Genomic DNA, 17,228 nt, shown 5'->3' on the forward strand with positions numbered 1-17,228 from the left:
CGGTTTAAAAATCTTAACCATATTATTAAAATTCATGTGTAATAAAATTGTAGTATTTCATTCGCTTTAAAATTTACGTGTACTACATGAGAATGACTCGTAAAGCATACTTGACAATGGGAGACTGTAGTACTCTTATAGTTTGTATAGAATGTGTTATCGCTTGTGTCAAACTGTTATTGTTTGTGAAAACAAATTCTACAATGTCTCGAGACCCGTACTTCGCTAAATGCAGAGACTGTCGGGTCAAGAACAGAGTCTGCGGGTTCAACACAACCCACCCGAATCAAGACTTCATATGTTACTCCTCTCAAAGAGAGACAACAACAACGACGACGTCCCGGTGATATGCCTCATCTTCGCTTTAACATGTATCCTCTTCGCTATCTCCGTAGCGGTAGCCATCTTCCGATCAAGAAGAGCGAGCTTATATTAGTTATTTTTTATGAAATTTTCTTCTTTTCGTAGAAATTTGAAACTTGTTAAGCAAGAAAATAAATATTGTTATCTCTACTTAAAAAATTGTTAATTTTAATTAATAAAAAGGTCCTCAAATAAATCCCACACAAAACGCCAGAAATACCAAAAATACCAAGGTCGAAGATTAATAAAAGGGTTAGATATATACAAAGTTCATAACGTAAACAATTGTTCTCGATCTTCTTCTTCTTCTTCATCTGTATACCATGGAGTTCCTTTATATCGTTCTGATATACCATCTGAAGATTATGTTATTCAAACATAGATGGCCGTCACGATAATGTCCATGTTATTAAATAAAAAATGTGTTTGAAGATTATGTTATTCTAACAGACCAAACTCATCAATTAACAAAACCGTTCTTGCATGAATTAAAAAGGCAAAGGAACGTGCATGAATTGATAACAAAAACAGATTGTATGAAGTCATTATCTCTTCATTTTATATAGTTGATCATTAACAAAACCTAAGAGAGACCTCGACCAACCAACCTCGCAACTCATCAACTGACCGCAAAACTATATATTTACGTGAAAAAACAGAGAAAATACTGAGAAGAAACTGAGAAGAAACTGAGACGATGTGGAGAAGAAACAGAGGCAATTGCGCGAGGTTTATATATATAACTCATCAACATGATTGTCATGATCTTGCTCATGTCTCTGCGTCATCCCATTGCGAGAGGTTTATATATATATGAGCAAAATCATTCCACGTCCCAAGCTCAAGACTTCTAAACCCTCTACATCACATCCCTTTGGATTTTTCTTTACAGAACTAAAGCTTCATGATTTGAACCCGAAGGAGTGCAAGAAGTTGTGCGTAAGTCTCAATAGCATCCTTACCTTCTCCTTTGGCTACACGAACCTTTGCATTCAGACGTAACAGCTTCCCTTGTTCCCACTTCCCTGTCTCGTTAAGCGCTGCATCCACGATAAAACCCGAGCCAGAAGCAACCATACTTGAAGACCAGACTCTGCTGCAACCTTCAATGCTTGCATAGCGTATGCTAACGTTGAATCAAGCTTCCTCTCCTCTCCATTCTCTAATGCAAGATGGTATGGCAATGCATAAGGGAACTCAGAAGAACACGTCTCGCTTTGGGTTATGTTCGCTATGAACAATGGTTGTTCCTTTACATCCTCGCGCCTCCTTGTCTTTACACCGTCTCTTCCTCCTCGCTTAGTTACCTTGACAACTAAAATTAAAGCAAGATACGTACGTTTCCGTACGCAGAGAAAACGTTCAAGTAGTGTTTCAGAGAGACAAAGAGACATGAAATAGAAACAGAGAAATCTCACCGAAAATGCTTCTAAGTGTTTCTGGTTCGTGGTGGTGAGTTTAGTACGATCTATATCCTTTTGTTGAGATGGGGATTGAAACTATATGTTGTTATTGTGGTTGTTTCTTGTTGTTTGACGTCAAAGCTATGAAAAAAAAATTCGTTATGTTCCTTTGTTATTTAAGCAAAAAAGGAAAGAAAGTTAAGCATTAAATGTTGTGTTTTTTTCAAATCGCTCACAGAGTGACACGTGGATCTGAGCCTTCTCATGCATTCTCACAAAAATCGTTTAAGGAAAGCCTTAAAAATGCTTCTCCTTTAATATATAGGGGATTTGTGAATGTCAACTAATAATACAGACCAGGGCCGTCTCAAACTTTATAGACGCCCTGTTCAAAAAAAAAGGACCACTTTTAAGAACCTAAAATAAATTATATGTTTCTGATGAATTATTGTTATACCAATCTAAAAAAATTAATCCAATAACGTCATTCTTCTAGTTATTTTTAATGCAAAATCAACGATCAAATTTTTTGATTTGAGTGGAAAAGACATATTTTAGTTATTTTTAATTAAAAACTTATGAAAAACACTTCTTTAAGAATATGATTTTTTCAATTTTTTATGTTTTTTATACCCACAATCAAAAGTTATAGTATATAAAATAATAATAGAACAATAACATGTATAGTGGTTAGACAAAAGTTGTAGAATCTTAATTTGATTAGACAAAAAGTTGGAGACTCTTCTTTTTCTTTTCTCAACAAGCTTATTAGTCTTTCTTCTTTGTGTTTACATTTTTTTTTGGAAATGTTAGTGAAAAAATTATATATATATATATATATATTTCTCCTTATTTATAATAAACACTTCATAACAGTTTCCTAAACATAATCAAAGTAGAATATTAATTTACTCAACTTGCATTGAATAATAAAACAAACACCAACATCTATATCTTTACTTTCCAAAATATATAATTGATGTAAATACTAATTACTTCCTAACTTATTGCATTTTTGTTGGTTATGTTAACAAAATCAAATTTCTAATTTATATTTATTGGTTAATAAATATGAAAGTTAAATTTGAATGTAGTTATCTACTTTTTATAAAACAAATATAAGATATTATATGTATAGTTATAACTAAAACAAAAAAAAAATTATGAACCCTCCAAAATTTTGGACCATGTTCGATAGCACCACTTGCATCTGCTAAAAGACGGCCGAACCAAGTATAAGCTTTGGTTGTAAGTCGTAACATGTAACTAGTTGTTTCTATGAACGCATATGAAAAAGTTTCAAAATTTTGGCGCAAAATTGATTTTTCGAGTTTTTTAAAATCGGCGCTTCGCTACCGTAATTCCTGGCGCCTCGTGCAAATAAAAAACGAATTATATTGGCTTACACTATCAACACGCGGATCACTAATATACACCGTTGATTAAACTAGATCGATGACTCAGACATCTTTTCTCTGTATACACGGATCGATAATCTGAACTGTTAGATCTACTACTCGATCTAATCGCTCAAATTACAAGGTTCCCCGTATTTCCTATAAAATCAATTTGAGAAAATGACCTAAATACACCTAAATCAAGTTTTTGTTTCAAAACTAATACTCAAGCCTCAAAGTCACAAAAATAGGATTCATTAATATGAGCATTTACTCTTATGTCCCTTTCTTTATCTATTTATATTTTTTTCTTCTGAAAATTGAAATCACGATAGTTCTTCTCGTCTCCAGCGTCGATCATCTCCAGCATGAATCATCTCAGCCATCATCATCTCCGGCACCGATCATCTCCTCCATCATCGTCTCCGGCGTTGCTCGTTTCCGGCGTCTCTTGTCTCCAGTGTCGCTCATCTCCGGTGTCGCTCATCTCTGGCGTCCTCATCTTTGCCGTAATTATCTCCGCTGTAATTATCTCCGCCATCTCTTTGTAATTGAGCTAAACGTTTTTGTTTTCTGTGTGAAAAATCAATTGTGAAAATGGTTACAAAATCAAATATTGCATTTGAGGCACTCTGTAATCCAGATGTGTCTAATGTGGATCTGAAACCATACAATCATTGGAGTCCGAATTTTTTAAGAAGTTCAAGATTATAGAATACATTTTTCTTAGTATTCTGACTAATCTCCTAGTTTTGAGCTCTTTTGTGTCTTTAATTAAATCACCCATTAAAAAAAGATCCTTTTGATAGCTCTCTGTGTTACTGATTAATAATATTGTGAAAAGTTAGCGTTTTTAAATGTTTAGATTATTGATAGCTTTCTAAGACTTGAAGTATAGCCTTATGATTTAGATTGAGAATGGATGAGTTCATCAGTATATGGTTGATTAATAAGTTACTTTACGTTTTTTTATGCCGAGACTTAAACTACGAAGAAGAAGAAAGAAAGAATAAAAGCAAGAAGAATAAGCTGATTAATAAATTATTTTTCTGGAAGCCTATCCTGAAAGTTCCACAAGCTATCTTAGATAACACATGTGTTTTATAATGATACCACATTTAACACTTTCTTCATATAACTACTGAAAATGCTTCAAGCTATCTTATTTTCATGTCTTTGTTTGATATGTGTTCTCTGTTTTGTAGACAATGATCTCTACTTTGTGTCCCTGTCATGTGTACTTCAGGTATTGAATCTCCCATTTGTCTAACCAAACCAAAAAAATAAATTCAAATAGTATCGGAAGTTCTGGAAAGCTATCCTGAAACTATGAAACACTTTAATAAAAATAAAATATAAAAAATTCAACAGGAACACTTTACAAGCAAAATCATCTCATTCACACTCACGAACACTGGGATATGGATAAAATACCACACATAATCAACAGAATCAACATTGTGTAGAAAAGAACATAATACATTAGCTCAAAAGCTTGTGTTCCCAAAGAAGAAGACAAACAAGCTGGTATTTTTGAACAAGACAAAGTTAATATGATTTCTTAGACTGTTCAGGATAGCTTTCCTAATCACGTACTAAGACTTCCAGAATGACTTCACTTTTGCAGGTTAATACTGATCTAGCTAGCTCTAACAATCAAGCTTCAGATACATTTGCTTCTCATGTTCCTCTGAATACCAATCCAGTTTTTTCTTCTACTGTGCAGAGAGAAAAACAGATAACCCATCGTTTTTATTTTGTTTTGTGTTTGTATGTTTTCTTAGATTGTTCAGGATAGCTATCCTAGTCATGTATTAAGTCTTCCAGAACGACTTCACTTTTGCAGAGTCTTCTTTATGAAAGTGTTTCTACAGTTCCTCTGAATGCTCTTTCGGATTTTAGTTCTGTCCATATTGGACTTTCACCAACCACGAGAGGAGCTGGTGATATCATGTTTTATGGTCACTTTATCTTTTTTAATTGAATAAGATCATTTTTATAATTTTTGAACCGATCAGAAAGAGAATTGCTTCAAATTAGTCATTTTGAGATATAACACATTTGGCTTAGTGTTCTTATATCTGGGTAATATTTTCATATTCGATTCTGGAAATCCATCCTGAACATGAGAAATGGTATTCTATATAACATATTTATTATCTATGTTAATAAATATGTTCGCATTTCTTTATAAAACGAACATGAAAAGTAGCCCAGTGGCTAGCCCTCTTCTCTTACACTACTCGTATCTACATGATCCAGAGTTTGATACCATTTGGAGTCAAAATGTTTTTTCTGGAAACCCATCTTGAACATGAGAAATGGTATCCTAGATAACATATTATTCTCTGTTAATAAATATGTTCACATTTCAATATAAAACGAACATGAAAAGTAGCCAAGTGGCTAGCCATATTCTCTTACACTACTCGTATCCACATGATCCAGAGTTCGATACTATCTGGAGTCAAAACATTTTTTTCTGGAAATCCATCCTGAATATGAGAAATGGTATCCTAGATATTGCATGTGTGTTTTATAATGATAACAATACTCTGAGAATGCACCAAGACAACCTGGAATTCCTTCAAAAAAAAACCTAAATGAAACTAACAACAAACGTCGTGATCATCCATTACAAACTTCTACTTGTCCAAGTAACATAAAAGTTCAAAAACATAGTTTTATAAACACAACATAGTTTGCTCCATAGGTCCTGAATCTCCCATCTTGTTTGTATCCTGCGTAAAACAAGGGAAAAAACATTTCAAACTTTTTTGGAAGGCTTTCCTGAAATTACACAAATGCTTCTTGAAATTTTTATAAACACCGGACTGTTTCACAAGACAGTTTCATAAGCACAAGCAACAAGAGACTCATGAGCAAATTCAAGAGCTTATCAAAGATATCTACATGCCTAAGCAAAACAAGACACCAAGCAAAAAAAATTTAAAATTTGTTACCTTCCGAGTTTTTGGAAGGCTTTCCTGAAACTATACAAATGCTTCCTGAATATTTTCTAAACAGGAGACAGTTTTACAAGGACAAGCAACAAAAGACTTACACTATCATTAACAATATTTTCTAAACACATCCAATAGATTCAAACAAACAACAAATGAATATGTAAGCAAGGATAGAAAAGTAGAAATTAAAAAAAAAAGAAATCAAAATAACATGTCACTTAGGAAAGCTAAGTTTAAGAAAATAAGAGTAGCAACCATGACGGCAAGAGGTTGGAGATAATCACAAATCATGAATATTCAACACAACTCAAGTAGATCATTAATCATATTTCTCAATCAGGGCTTTAAAATGACACAAAAAGGCTTTGTCATTTTATCGAACATGTTAAGGGCATAATCAAATCCCATTAAGATAGAAAAGTTTGGAGAAGATGAAATGGATTACTTTAGCTTTTGTACTGCTCAAAGTGAATTGTGAATTGCTTTGCATACAATACCTTTTTTTACGATCCAGCGACCATCAAATGCTTCATCGAACGATTCATAAAATACCTGAATAAAAAATGAGAATCTAATCAACAAGCTAGGTTAATCAAAGATCCAAATCTTTGAAACTATTAAAACGTTTTACGAGGAAATAGAAATTTTACCGTCTAATTATTCGCCGGAAACGTCTTCGCCGGAGATGATTGAACAAATCGACTCCTTCGTTTTCGATATCATCGTGAAAGATTGAGAATTATTTTTTTCTCTATTCTTTTTTTTCTGGCAAATACTCAAGAGAAGAGCAATTTAGCTCAATATCCTAAAATAAGTGGGATACCATAGAATGGAGGGGAAAATGGTAAAGATGGGGGAGGAAAATTGGGGAAATATTGTGTATGGAGTGCAAATATGGTGGATTTTGTGTGCATGGAGTGCAAATACTCAAGAGAAAAAACGTTTTTTCTTTTAATTTGTTAACTGTATTATTAATTGAGGGTACTAAAATTTTTTGAACAGTTATTTATTTTTATGACTTTTTTCTAGTAGTGGCATTTTTGAATACATGTTATTTTGGACAATTACCCAATCAATTTCCATTATAAAATCAAATTCAGCTTCAAACTTTCTCAATCAAAAAAAAATGTCGGGCCGTGGAAAGGGAGGACAGGGTTTGGGCAAAGGAGGAGCCAAGCGTCACAGGGAGGTTCTGAGAGACAACATCCAGGGAATCACCAAGCCGGAGATTCGGAGATTGGCTCGTAGAGGTGGAGTCAAGCGTATCAGTGGTCTCATCGACGAGGAGACGCGTGGCGTCCTCAAGATCTTTTTGGAGAACATTATCCGTGTTGCCGTCACCTACACCGAGCACGCCAGGAGGAAGACGGTAACTGCCACGGACGTTATCTACGCGCTGAAGAGGCAAGGGAGGACGCTTTACGGTTTTGGCGGTTAAGGGCATTTTAAATTCCCGTTTTGCGTTTCTGTGTTTCTTTTTTGGATATTTCTAGCCAAATCTTGTTTTCCTTAGCGTTTGCGTTTGAATTATGTTTGGGTACGGCGTTTATGTGTTGCGGTAGTGTTTCGTTTTATATGTAATTACGCCTTTTATCCTATGGTTGTAGCGATGCAATGTCAAAGTAATCCATGGTTAAGTTTCTGGAAAAAAATATAATTCGAATTTTATTTCCACAAAGTCGATCCAATCGCTCTTCGGATTTCATTATATGCGAGAAGTCTCTACTCATTGAAACACCTGAAATATTATTAAAAATGACTCTTCTTCTTCTAACCACCTCTCTCTCGCTACTACATCACGTAAACGCTCGTGTCGCCGTTGTTGTGTTCACTGAAAATTAAAGGTAACTCAATTGATCATGTTCATGCTGTTATCTTCTCTTTGATCACCATCAAATACAGCTTCTTGTAGCTTCAAAACATACTAAAGTTTCCACAACACATTTCCAACAACTCCGAATAAGTACACGTCTGATTTTCATGTGAGCTGTTGTCTTCTGAAGAAATCTGGATCGAGATAACCAAAGCTTACTTTGACAGCAGTACTTGCATGAGTCTGATCAATCTCTGGTCCCGTATTAGACAGTTCAAACTCTGCAACTGTACCCATGAGTAACCAGTGTGGAGATAATGCAATTCCCTAGCTGATCCAATGCACATCTCAAACTGTTATTTCCAACTCAAGCTAGGAAGACCAGAGCCGTAAGGGTGTCACCCTTCAGTGATGATATGATGACTCCAATAGTCCAATCGCACGAGACTCTCTGTCAAAGATAACTCGTAACAAAGTCTAACCCAAGAAAAGACCAGGCCTGTTCGAATGGGCCCAAACAATTGTCCGAACCTAAGGCTTTTTCTTACATAAACACTCTTGTCTGTTTAGACTTCTCTTTTGTGGACCCCGTCGCGCCCCTCCTGAAAAAGATATTATTATTATTATTTTTCTCTTCTTTGTATACCCGTTTTCGATTTAGGGTACCCAATCTCTGCGATCAAAATCTCGGCTTTTTGCCGCACCATAAATCTTGTTCCGATTCTCCAATCCATTCCTTCGATTCATCTCCACTGTTCACGAATCCAGCAGTGCTATCATCCCCCTTCTCCTTTTGTACTGTGAGTGTGTGAACATAATTCTCGCGATTCTAGGGTTTTCCTACTTCAATTTCATTCTTTTGCTATTCAAAATCACATCGCTCTAGCTGTTGTGTCACTCAAGTCTGTTTCACTGGAATAACCAGCGGCAAAGTTACTCTTCTGTTGATTGATTTTTTGTAAATTGGATCCTTGTCAATTTCGATAGTTTTACATGTGCTGATTACCTGTGGATATTACCGGATCTTATTGTTTATGGATGTAGTTGTACTTGTCAACTATATTGTGTGGTGTTTCGAAGTCTCCACATATATCAGCTAAATATTTCATTCAAAATATATATATATATATATATATATATATATATATATCTGTGGTGTTTCCTGTGGCTAAATTATGTGATTTTGTTTTAGGATTTAAAGATGGCAGCTAAAGCTAATAATCTTCCCGACAGTGAGGTTGTGCCATCAGCTGTTCGGGAGGTTACATCGATTCTTCGCGCGGCTCATGATATACATCCCACCCATCCTCGGATTGCTTACCTATGTAAGTTCTTAAACAAATATCATGAATCTCATTGATAATTTTCTCATCTTATTAGAATAAAACATATGTGGTTGCTTCTATCAGGTGTGTGTGGTGCCGCTGAGGAGTGTTTAAGCGCTGACCCCTTCCTACGTGGGAACGGTGTTCTCTTGTTTGCGTTTCGTCTTAAACGCTGGACTGAAACCGTACGCATAATCATCTCATTATTTTTCTTCCGCTTCTTTATTTTGTATGCTAACAAAATCTTTTCCTTTTTTTCCAATTAATTTGACTTTAAATCTTGCATTGCTTGTCATGTAGAATGATGAAACACTTGGGGATGGAAAATTGCGGCCTAGTGATGTACGTGACATCCAGAGTTTCTATCTAGAATATTACCAGAAAAATATCCATGCTTTGTTCAAGTTTATCGAAGACTACAGACATTTTGAAGGTAGTGTGCCCCTAGTCACTGGCATTGATTTTAGAATGTGCAACCAATATTTGAGAAAAAAAAATATTATTCACATGTACATTTTCTTATAATTAACTTTCATCTTACAACAACAATACTTTTGAATCTATTCATTCATTATTGTCTTAGTAATAACAAAATATGAATTTTTTTTCCAATAATGAACTATTACTTTTTTTCTTCTGTTGTTGAATTTTAGGATGGGGCCCAGCGCCCATGCCTCTCTGGCCTACTCCTATGGACGGTTTCAAAGCTCTTAGAACTCTCAGTGTCAGGGCTGACAGGTATTTTGTGCTTAATGAGAATCTTGTTTTTGTTCAGATTTTGATCTTTGACTGCTGGTATTGTATGTCTTTTGACTATTTGACTTTAGGGCTGAACTTCTCACATATGCATGTGGAATTGCTCTTCCTCTCTACAAAGTCGTGGAGCATCTTTCTAAAGATGAGCAACTGCCTCCTGAGGTGAGTCTAGTTCTCGAGCATATAATGTTGTGAGTCCATAGATTATCAAAAAATTTATGTTCACTTTTGTCTGGGATAAATATTTTCATGTTTTCTTTTCTTTTTGTCTGGAGATTTTGGAAGCCCACAATGAAGTGAAACGGCTAGCCGAAATCTTTAGGCCATACATGATTTATCCCAGCGATCCTTATAGTGATGATCATTTTATTTGGAGAATTCCTGAGGTTTGTTGCAGAGACACGCATTTTTTCTTTTGTGGTTCTCTCTGTTTAGTTATAACTTGAATCAAAATAACTTGTATTTTGCTTGTTTTGCAGATCAGGGCTGTCAAAAACGCACTTCGTGGAAAATTCTACCCTAGTAGTAATACTCAAGGCGATAACAATTCCGAAAACACAGAGATTATTGGCAATAATCCTGCGGACACGCCTGTGGGGATTAATTGGAGACCGATGATAGAGATAATTAGTCTTCTATTGATTAGCTTTTTTGTGATATGTTTGTTTCAACTACTAACTAGATCACGATCGTGATCCGCGCGACCGCGCAGATTTTATTTTTTATTTTTAACACATAACATATATTCTATAATAGTTAATACAATTTGGAGTTTGTAATTTTCACATAATGTGTGGTTTTATATAATTTCGAGTTTGTCCAAAACATATTGTTTAAGAACAATGTTAAAACTGTTTTTTTATTAATAGTTTTTTATTAGTGTATTAAAAATATATCGTATGGTGAAAACACTAATATAATATCAACCAATACTATTGAGTTTCAAAAAAAAATATCAACCAATACTATTTGGTTTTGACATTGTGCTTTTTGAGAGTTTTTTCTGAATGTTTTGTAAATGCCCAATGAATAATACGAAAGCAAGTATTCATACACACATTTTATTGGGAGGAAATGAATATTTTCTAACTTATTAAGTTAGATATAATAAATACAAAATATCTTGACACCGAGTTTTTAAGTATAGTAGAATAAATTTGGAGAAGAGGGTTTTCCATATTCATGATTTTTCAAACCTGTCAATTTGATTGTGAATATCTGATTGTAACCGAGATTTTAAGCATAGTAGATTCAACTTGGTGAATAGGTTTTCCAATAATCGATTTTTTAAAGTATAAATTGATGTTTCTGTTATTGAAATAAGAATATACGTTAGTATATTCTATTTAGTGTATATTCAAAACAAACCTCGATTATTTGAACATCAAAGAAAATATATTCTGATATCTTTAGTATTGAGTTTCAAAAATTCTGTATTAAGCTATTTAAATTTAAGATTCATCAGTATTAGATGCCAAATAATTGTTTTTTTAACTAAAAGGGGTTTTGTGTTTAAGATAATTATAGTTTGATGATGGGAGGAAACGTGTTCTTAAGTTATTTGGTTAATTGAATCAATTGGTTTAGGAGATAACCAGACCAAGATAGTCAAAATTGTATAATGACAGGCTAAAGATTTGTGTAATAGTTGTATTTTTTTGTCAACCTCTCGTGTAATAATATTTATATTTTAATAAAATGTGTAATATTTATTTTTATTTCTATCTATTTATATTTATATTTTGAAGAATTCAGACTCGTGTAATATTTATATTGGAGACGTTTATTGTATTCATTTGACTATAATAAAAGAGAGAGAGTGTTATATTTGTACTCTGATATAATATAAATATGATAATGTGAGTATATTCTAACGAAAAGATAGATATTTTGTTTAATAGATGTATATAATGTAAGACATAGATCTTATAGTGAAGTTAAATGATAGATGGTTGATATTAAACTTTTTAAAGAAATATTTAAATGAAAGGTTAGACTAAGAATAATAATGTGATGTCCAACTTAAAAATTCACATAGAAGAAGTTATAATGTTTCTGTTTTAATAAGATAGATGTTTTAACTTTTTTTAATAGATTATGTGGAATCATCATAATTTCGATAGTTGATTTAAGTTTTTTGCATGTTTTTTGGATTGAGTTAATCTACTCCATGTCACATTAGTCAAAATTGTTTTGATTATCTTTTAATAATCGAAATAAGATAATTTGTGTTTTAACTTAAATTATTTTATCTCCTTTGTATATATTCAATGAAAATCATGCAGCTGCAAAATCATTAATTGTACACAAAAACAAGATATAAAAAATGAATCTCATAAAGTACTAAACAGAACGTTACACTATCAAAACACTAACCTTCTCCACCTCATATACAGCACATACTAACATTACTAGTCAAACTGCAAATAATAGCACTGTATTATACCTCAAAAAAGTTAGGTACTTGATATGCATATCACTACACATATTCTCCGTAACATTCTTTAAATCAGAAAGCCCACAACACACCTTTGTAATTCCCTGCAACCTTACCAGAACAACCAAAAGGATCTATGTCTCTTGATTGCTAATTAAATATATGATAAAATCTATGTCTCTTGATTGCTAACAGATCAACAGTAAAATTCAAAAGGACCCAATTTATAAAATATTAAAAATCTAGATTTGAAAAATGCATGAAAAAACTTCGTCTTTTTTCTCAGAAACAGATCAATTTTGATAAACCAAATTACAATTATAGAAAGAGACAAAAATCACCATCCATTACCCTATTATTTTTGTTAGCGTTTCTTAGGCATCAGAAAAGAGATTGTTTCGTTCGTCTGTGCTTGTAGATGCTGTTAGCTTTGACGGAGAACTCGTCAGCATCAATAGATCTTGCGAGAAAACTCATCAGCGTTGTCAGATTTCGCCGGAAACTCGTCAGTGTTCGTAAATCTCACCGGGAACTCGTCTTGTTCGATTGAGCTCATCAGCATCGTTAGATCTCGCAGTACAACTAGTCAGAGATCTTGCCGGAGTCGGAGAATCTCGCCGGAGTCGTCAAATCTTGCCGTAATCATCGAATCTCACCGGAAACTTCGAAGCTCGCCAGAAACGTCAAATCTCGTCGGACAAGGAAAATAGAGATCGTGGAGAATAGAGAATAAGTTTATGTTAGAGGTACAATGATACTTTACCTTTAAAAATTTTAACGGTGAAGTTGGTTAGTGTAAAAGATATATCTTGAAAGGTGTATTAGTGACAATTTACCAAAATATAAATTGTGGTAGAATTGAAATCTCCTTCAATAGAATCCAAGTAGTGTTTTTTAATATTTTTGCTTGTTTTTTCTTGAGATTGCTTCGTCCTATATAGATGTGAATATTTGTAGTTTTTTTGTTTATGATTTTCAAATATAAATAACTATTTAAATAGAAAACTTAATTATTAATAAAATTATTCTAATTAATTATTCATCAACTGTTTAATTTTAGGATTTAATGAAAGGAAGACTACAATTAATAATTCTTTTACAGTTATCTTGTCTTTAATTTTTTGAAAGGACAATTACTATCAAATAATTACAATTGTAATTATTTAAAAGGACAATTTATATATTAAAAATCAGTAGAACCCAAGTACGTGTTTTTTTTTTAAATATTTTTGCTTGTTTTTTCTTGAGATTGTTTGATCTTATAGATGTGAATATTGTTGTTTTTTTTTACTTTGTGATTTTCAAACATAAAATAACTATTTAAATAGGAAAGTTGATTATTAATAAAAATTATTCAAAACAATTATTCTACAAATTTTTATTTTAGGACTAGAAGAAAGGAAAGCTACTATTAAATTTTTTACAGTTTTCTTGTGTTTAATTTTTTTTTTTTAAAAGGACAGTACTTAAACACTATAAAATCGTTTTTTCAAATTTTTAGGATCTTAGAAAAAGAAAATAAGTATTAAATTAATTATTTTAGAAATATTTTATTTTTTAAAAACATTTAAAAAGAAAAGATGAGAAAATACTATAAATAATTTACTAATTTTTTAAATCTATATTATCTATACTATTATTTGCGAAGTAATTTTTCGCAATGGAGCTCTCACGTTAAAAGTTAGAGCGGCTAATATCAATACTATCCTTAATGAATAATTTTTATATTTACTATTTGTTATATATTCATATATTTATTAATATTCCTATGTTTTTAACGATAACACCGGTAGTATACAAAGATTTCAAGAAAAAATGTATATATCCTTTTAATTATATGATTTGGTTGATACATATGTTTCTTTTCTATCTTCTTCTTTTTTATTATCTTTATTATCATTATCATTGGACTTATCTTTCTAAATAAAAAATCATTGAACCAAGACTCTATATATATATATACATAAGACACGTCCTCAAAAGTTCCAAAATCAATCGTTCTAATACCTAAATAACCTTAAACTTCTTCTTACTCAGTGCAAAACATATCCTATCTACGTAAGAAGCCAGCTACTTTAGTCTCTATTGAGGATATTAAACCAGGAAACGGTAACTACAAATTGAAGGTGCTAGGTTATGAAATTATGGAAGCTGTGGAGATCCAGAAAAATTGTTTCTATTGAGATGGTTCTCGAAGATCCAATTGTGAGTACACTACAATATTACTTTTGATGATTTATGTTTTTAGTTTATGTAAGATTCCTCAAAAAAAATTTTTTTCAGTTTCAAAAAAAAAATGATTTATGTTTTTAGTTTATGTAAGATTATCTAAAATTTTTAATTGTAGGGAACAAGGATACATGCATCTATTGATATATAAAGTAATTTTCATAAAGAATCGTTTATACTCTTAGTGAATAATCATATAAATTGTTCATAAAATAAAAACCATTTTAATTTTATGGTTAGATAATTGATTAAAAACAATAACGATAAAAATATTCAAATTTTTAAAAAATATTTTAAAATAAAACAGTTAGAGTGATTAATATTGTTTATACATTTAATAGATTTATATAAACTACCCACGAAATAAAAACGAAATTATTTTTTTTGATTACATAAGTAATTAAAATTAATAATAAGAATTATCAAAAATCCAAAATATATTTTAAATTAAAAATTTAGAGTGGTCAATATCATTTATACCCTTAATGGATAAAACATAATAAATAAAAAGAGGTAATAGAGAGATAACTACAATTTTTATTAGATTAATATTAATAATAATTATCCAAATCTAAAAATATATATTAAAATAAATTAATTTATATTAGTCATATAATTTTTCTAAAAATAAGATAATTTATTATATGGTGTTGTTATCTTAAAATAATTATTTCTATTACAAAACATTTAAACATGCTAATACGATTTTTTATATATATACACTATTATTTGCTAATTTATTATACAATTAAAAACGAGTTTATATTAATCATAATGTGCTTAAAATAATTATTCTTATATATTATGTTGTTATCTTAAAATATTTATTTCTATCATAATTTTTTAAAATATATAAAAAAATTTATAATATATATATATATATACTATTATTTAAAAATTTATTATATAACTACAAACGAATCATATATAAATAATATTAGTTCTTTTTAAGTAATATAATTCTTATATATTGTGTTGTTATCTTAAAATAATTATTTATATTATATTAATATTTTAAAAATTAAGATATAAAATAATTTATAATTAAATATTAATCGAACAAAACCATTTGTAAATATTAAGAAAATACTTTTAATATGTTAGTGTTTCCAGAATTTTAATTCAATAATAATCATATAAATTTTAATAAAACATATAAACTAATAAATATATGTAAGAAAAATTATGTCCGCATATGCGTGCAACACACCTAGTTATCTTATTATATATATTACATATTTTATTAATAATAAGATATCTTAACACATGTTAAATCTTAAAAGAAAAATTACTATGAAATTTTTTTACACGTATAATTTTTTAGAATTTTAGAAAAGGAAAGTTGTATTAAACAATTATGTTTAACTTTTTTTACGATTTGAAAAAAAAGAATCTTTCTAGATTCTTTTACTATTAAATAACTTTTAAAAATTACTTTTTACCATTTAATATTTGTTTTGCTACTTTTAAAATTCTTTTTATTATCTTAGGATGTATATTTTTAACCAAGGGATATTTTAATACATGTCAAAATATTAAAATGAGGATTACTACCAAATAACCTTTTGCAATTATATTTTGTTTAGGATTTTAAAATGGTAAATTAGTATAAATAATATATGTAATTACTTTTTAACAAATTTCGTTTTTGTCATTATCTTATTATATATATTTTAATTATAAGATAATTTAACTCATGTCACAATCCTAAATATATATTTTTCCATGTGTCACAATCATGTTAATCGGTAACTTTGAAGAACCAAACTAAAAAGAAAAAATATTTTCATATAACTTTTACAATTTTCTTTTTTTTGGATATAAAGAAAGGAAAATATTATTAAATAGTTGTTTAAAACTAAAAAAAATAAAAATACTACTCCCTCTGTATCAAAATAAGAGGATTTTAAGGTTTTTGCACGTTAATTATGAAATCACAAAATTTTATTTAATCTTTTTCGTTTAACTAAAAATAACAATAAGTACAACTAATTTAACCAATGAAAAATCATACTGCATAGTATAAATAGTCAAAAACATCAAATTATATTTTTTTATGCATAAAATTTTGAAAACATCACTTAAATTGGGACAAAAATAATTTCTTAAATATAACTTAAAGTGATACGAAGGGAGTATTAAACAATATTTTTATAAAAATTAGTATTTAACACATGTCACAATCTTAAATATATAATTGACATGTGTCACGATCCAGTTAATCAGTAACTTTGAAGAACCAAGCTAAAAAGGAAAGAATATTTTCATATAATTTTTACAATTTTCTTTGTTTTGGATTTAAAAAAAAAAGAAAATGCTATTAAATAATTGCTTAAAACTTAAATGGAAAAATACTATTAAAGTTTATTTTTATGAAAATGAGTATTTAACACATGTCTTAATCTTAAATACATAATTGACATGTGTCACGATCAAGTTAATTAGTAACTTTGAAAACTAAGTTTTATATAATAAAATCCAAAAAATTGTTAATCTTTTAGTGTTTGCTTTCTTATAACGAATCCAAAAAATTATTTTC

At 30.5% G+C, this 17,228-nt stretch overlaps 2 protein-coding genes and 1 long non-coding RNA gene across 4 annotated transcripts; 2 read left to right on the forward strand and 1 right to left on the reverse strand.

Annotated features, from left to right (window-relative positions):
* Window positions 1–5,694: 5,694 nt before the first annotated feature.
* LOC108809447 (uncharacterized) lies at window positions 5,695–6,978 on the reverse strand. Its single transcript, XR_001942837.2, has 3 exons — window positions 6,780–6,978; window positions 6,627–6,681; window positions 5,695–5,904 (listed from the first exon to the last, which is right to left on the reverse strand). It is a non-coding gene; the product is annotated as an uncharacterized LOC108809447 (long non-coding RNA).
* A 251-nt stretch (window positions 6,979–7,229) lies between these two features.
* LOC108809446 (histone H4-like) lies at window positions 7,230–7,769 on the forward strand. The gene has a single exon (XM_018581587.2). The coding sequence runs from the start codon at window positions 7,256–7,258 to the stop codon at window positions 7,565–7,567; it is 312 nt and encodes a 103-aa protein (XP_018437089.1). The 5' UTR covers window positions 7,230–7,255; the 3' UTR covers window positions 7,568–7,769.
* A 752-nt stretch (window positions 7,770–8,521) lies between these two features.
* Window positions 8,522–12,266, forward strand: LOC108807034 (callose synthase 1). 2 transcript variants are annotated; one of them, XM_056991856.1, is made up of 9 exons: window positions 8,522–8,742; window positions 9,135–9,267; window positions 9,352–9,452; window positions 9,568–9,700; window positions 9,921–10,005; window positions 10,095–10,185; window positions 10,299–10,409; window positions 10,503–10,700; window positions 12,096–12,266. In XM_056991856.1, the coding sequence occupies exons 2-9, from the start codon at window positions 9,144–9,146 to the stop codon at window positions 12,102–12,104; spliced, it is 852 nt and encodes a 283-aa protein (XP_056847836.1). In that variant the 5' UTR covers window positions 8,522–8,742; window positions 9,135–9,143; the 3' UTR covers window positions 12,105–12,266. The 2 variants fall into 2 exon arrangements, with proteins under 2 accessions (XP_056847836.1, XP_018434773.2); XM_018579271.2 differs by lacking the exon at window positions 12,096–12,266 and having other exon boundaries at window positions 10,503–10,804.
* The last annotated feature ends 4,962 nt before the right edge of the window (window positions 12,267–17,228 follow it).

The sequence above is a fragment of the Raphanus sativus genome, chromosome 8 (assembly GCF_000801105.2).
Source record: "Raphanus sativus cultivar WK10039 chromosome 8, ASM80110v3, whole genome shotgun sequence".
NCBI lineage: Eukaryota > Viridiplantae > Streptophyta > Magnoliopsida > Brassicales > Brassicaceae > Raphanus > Raphanus sativus.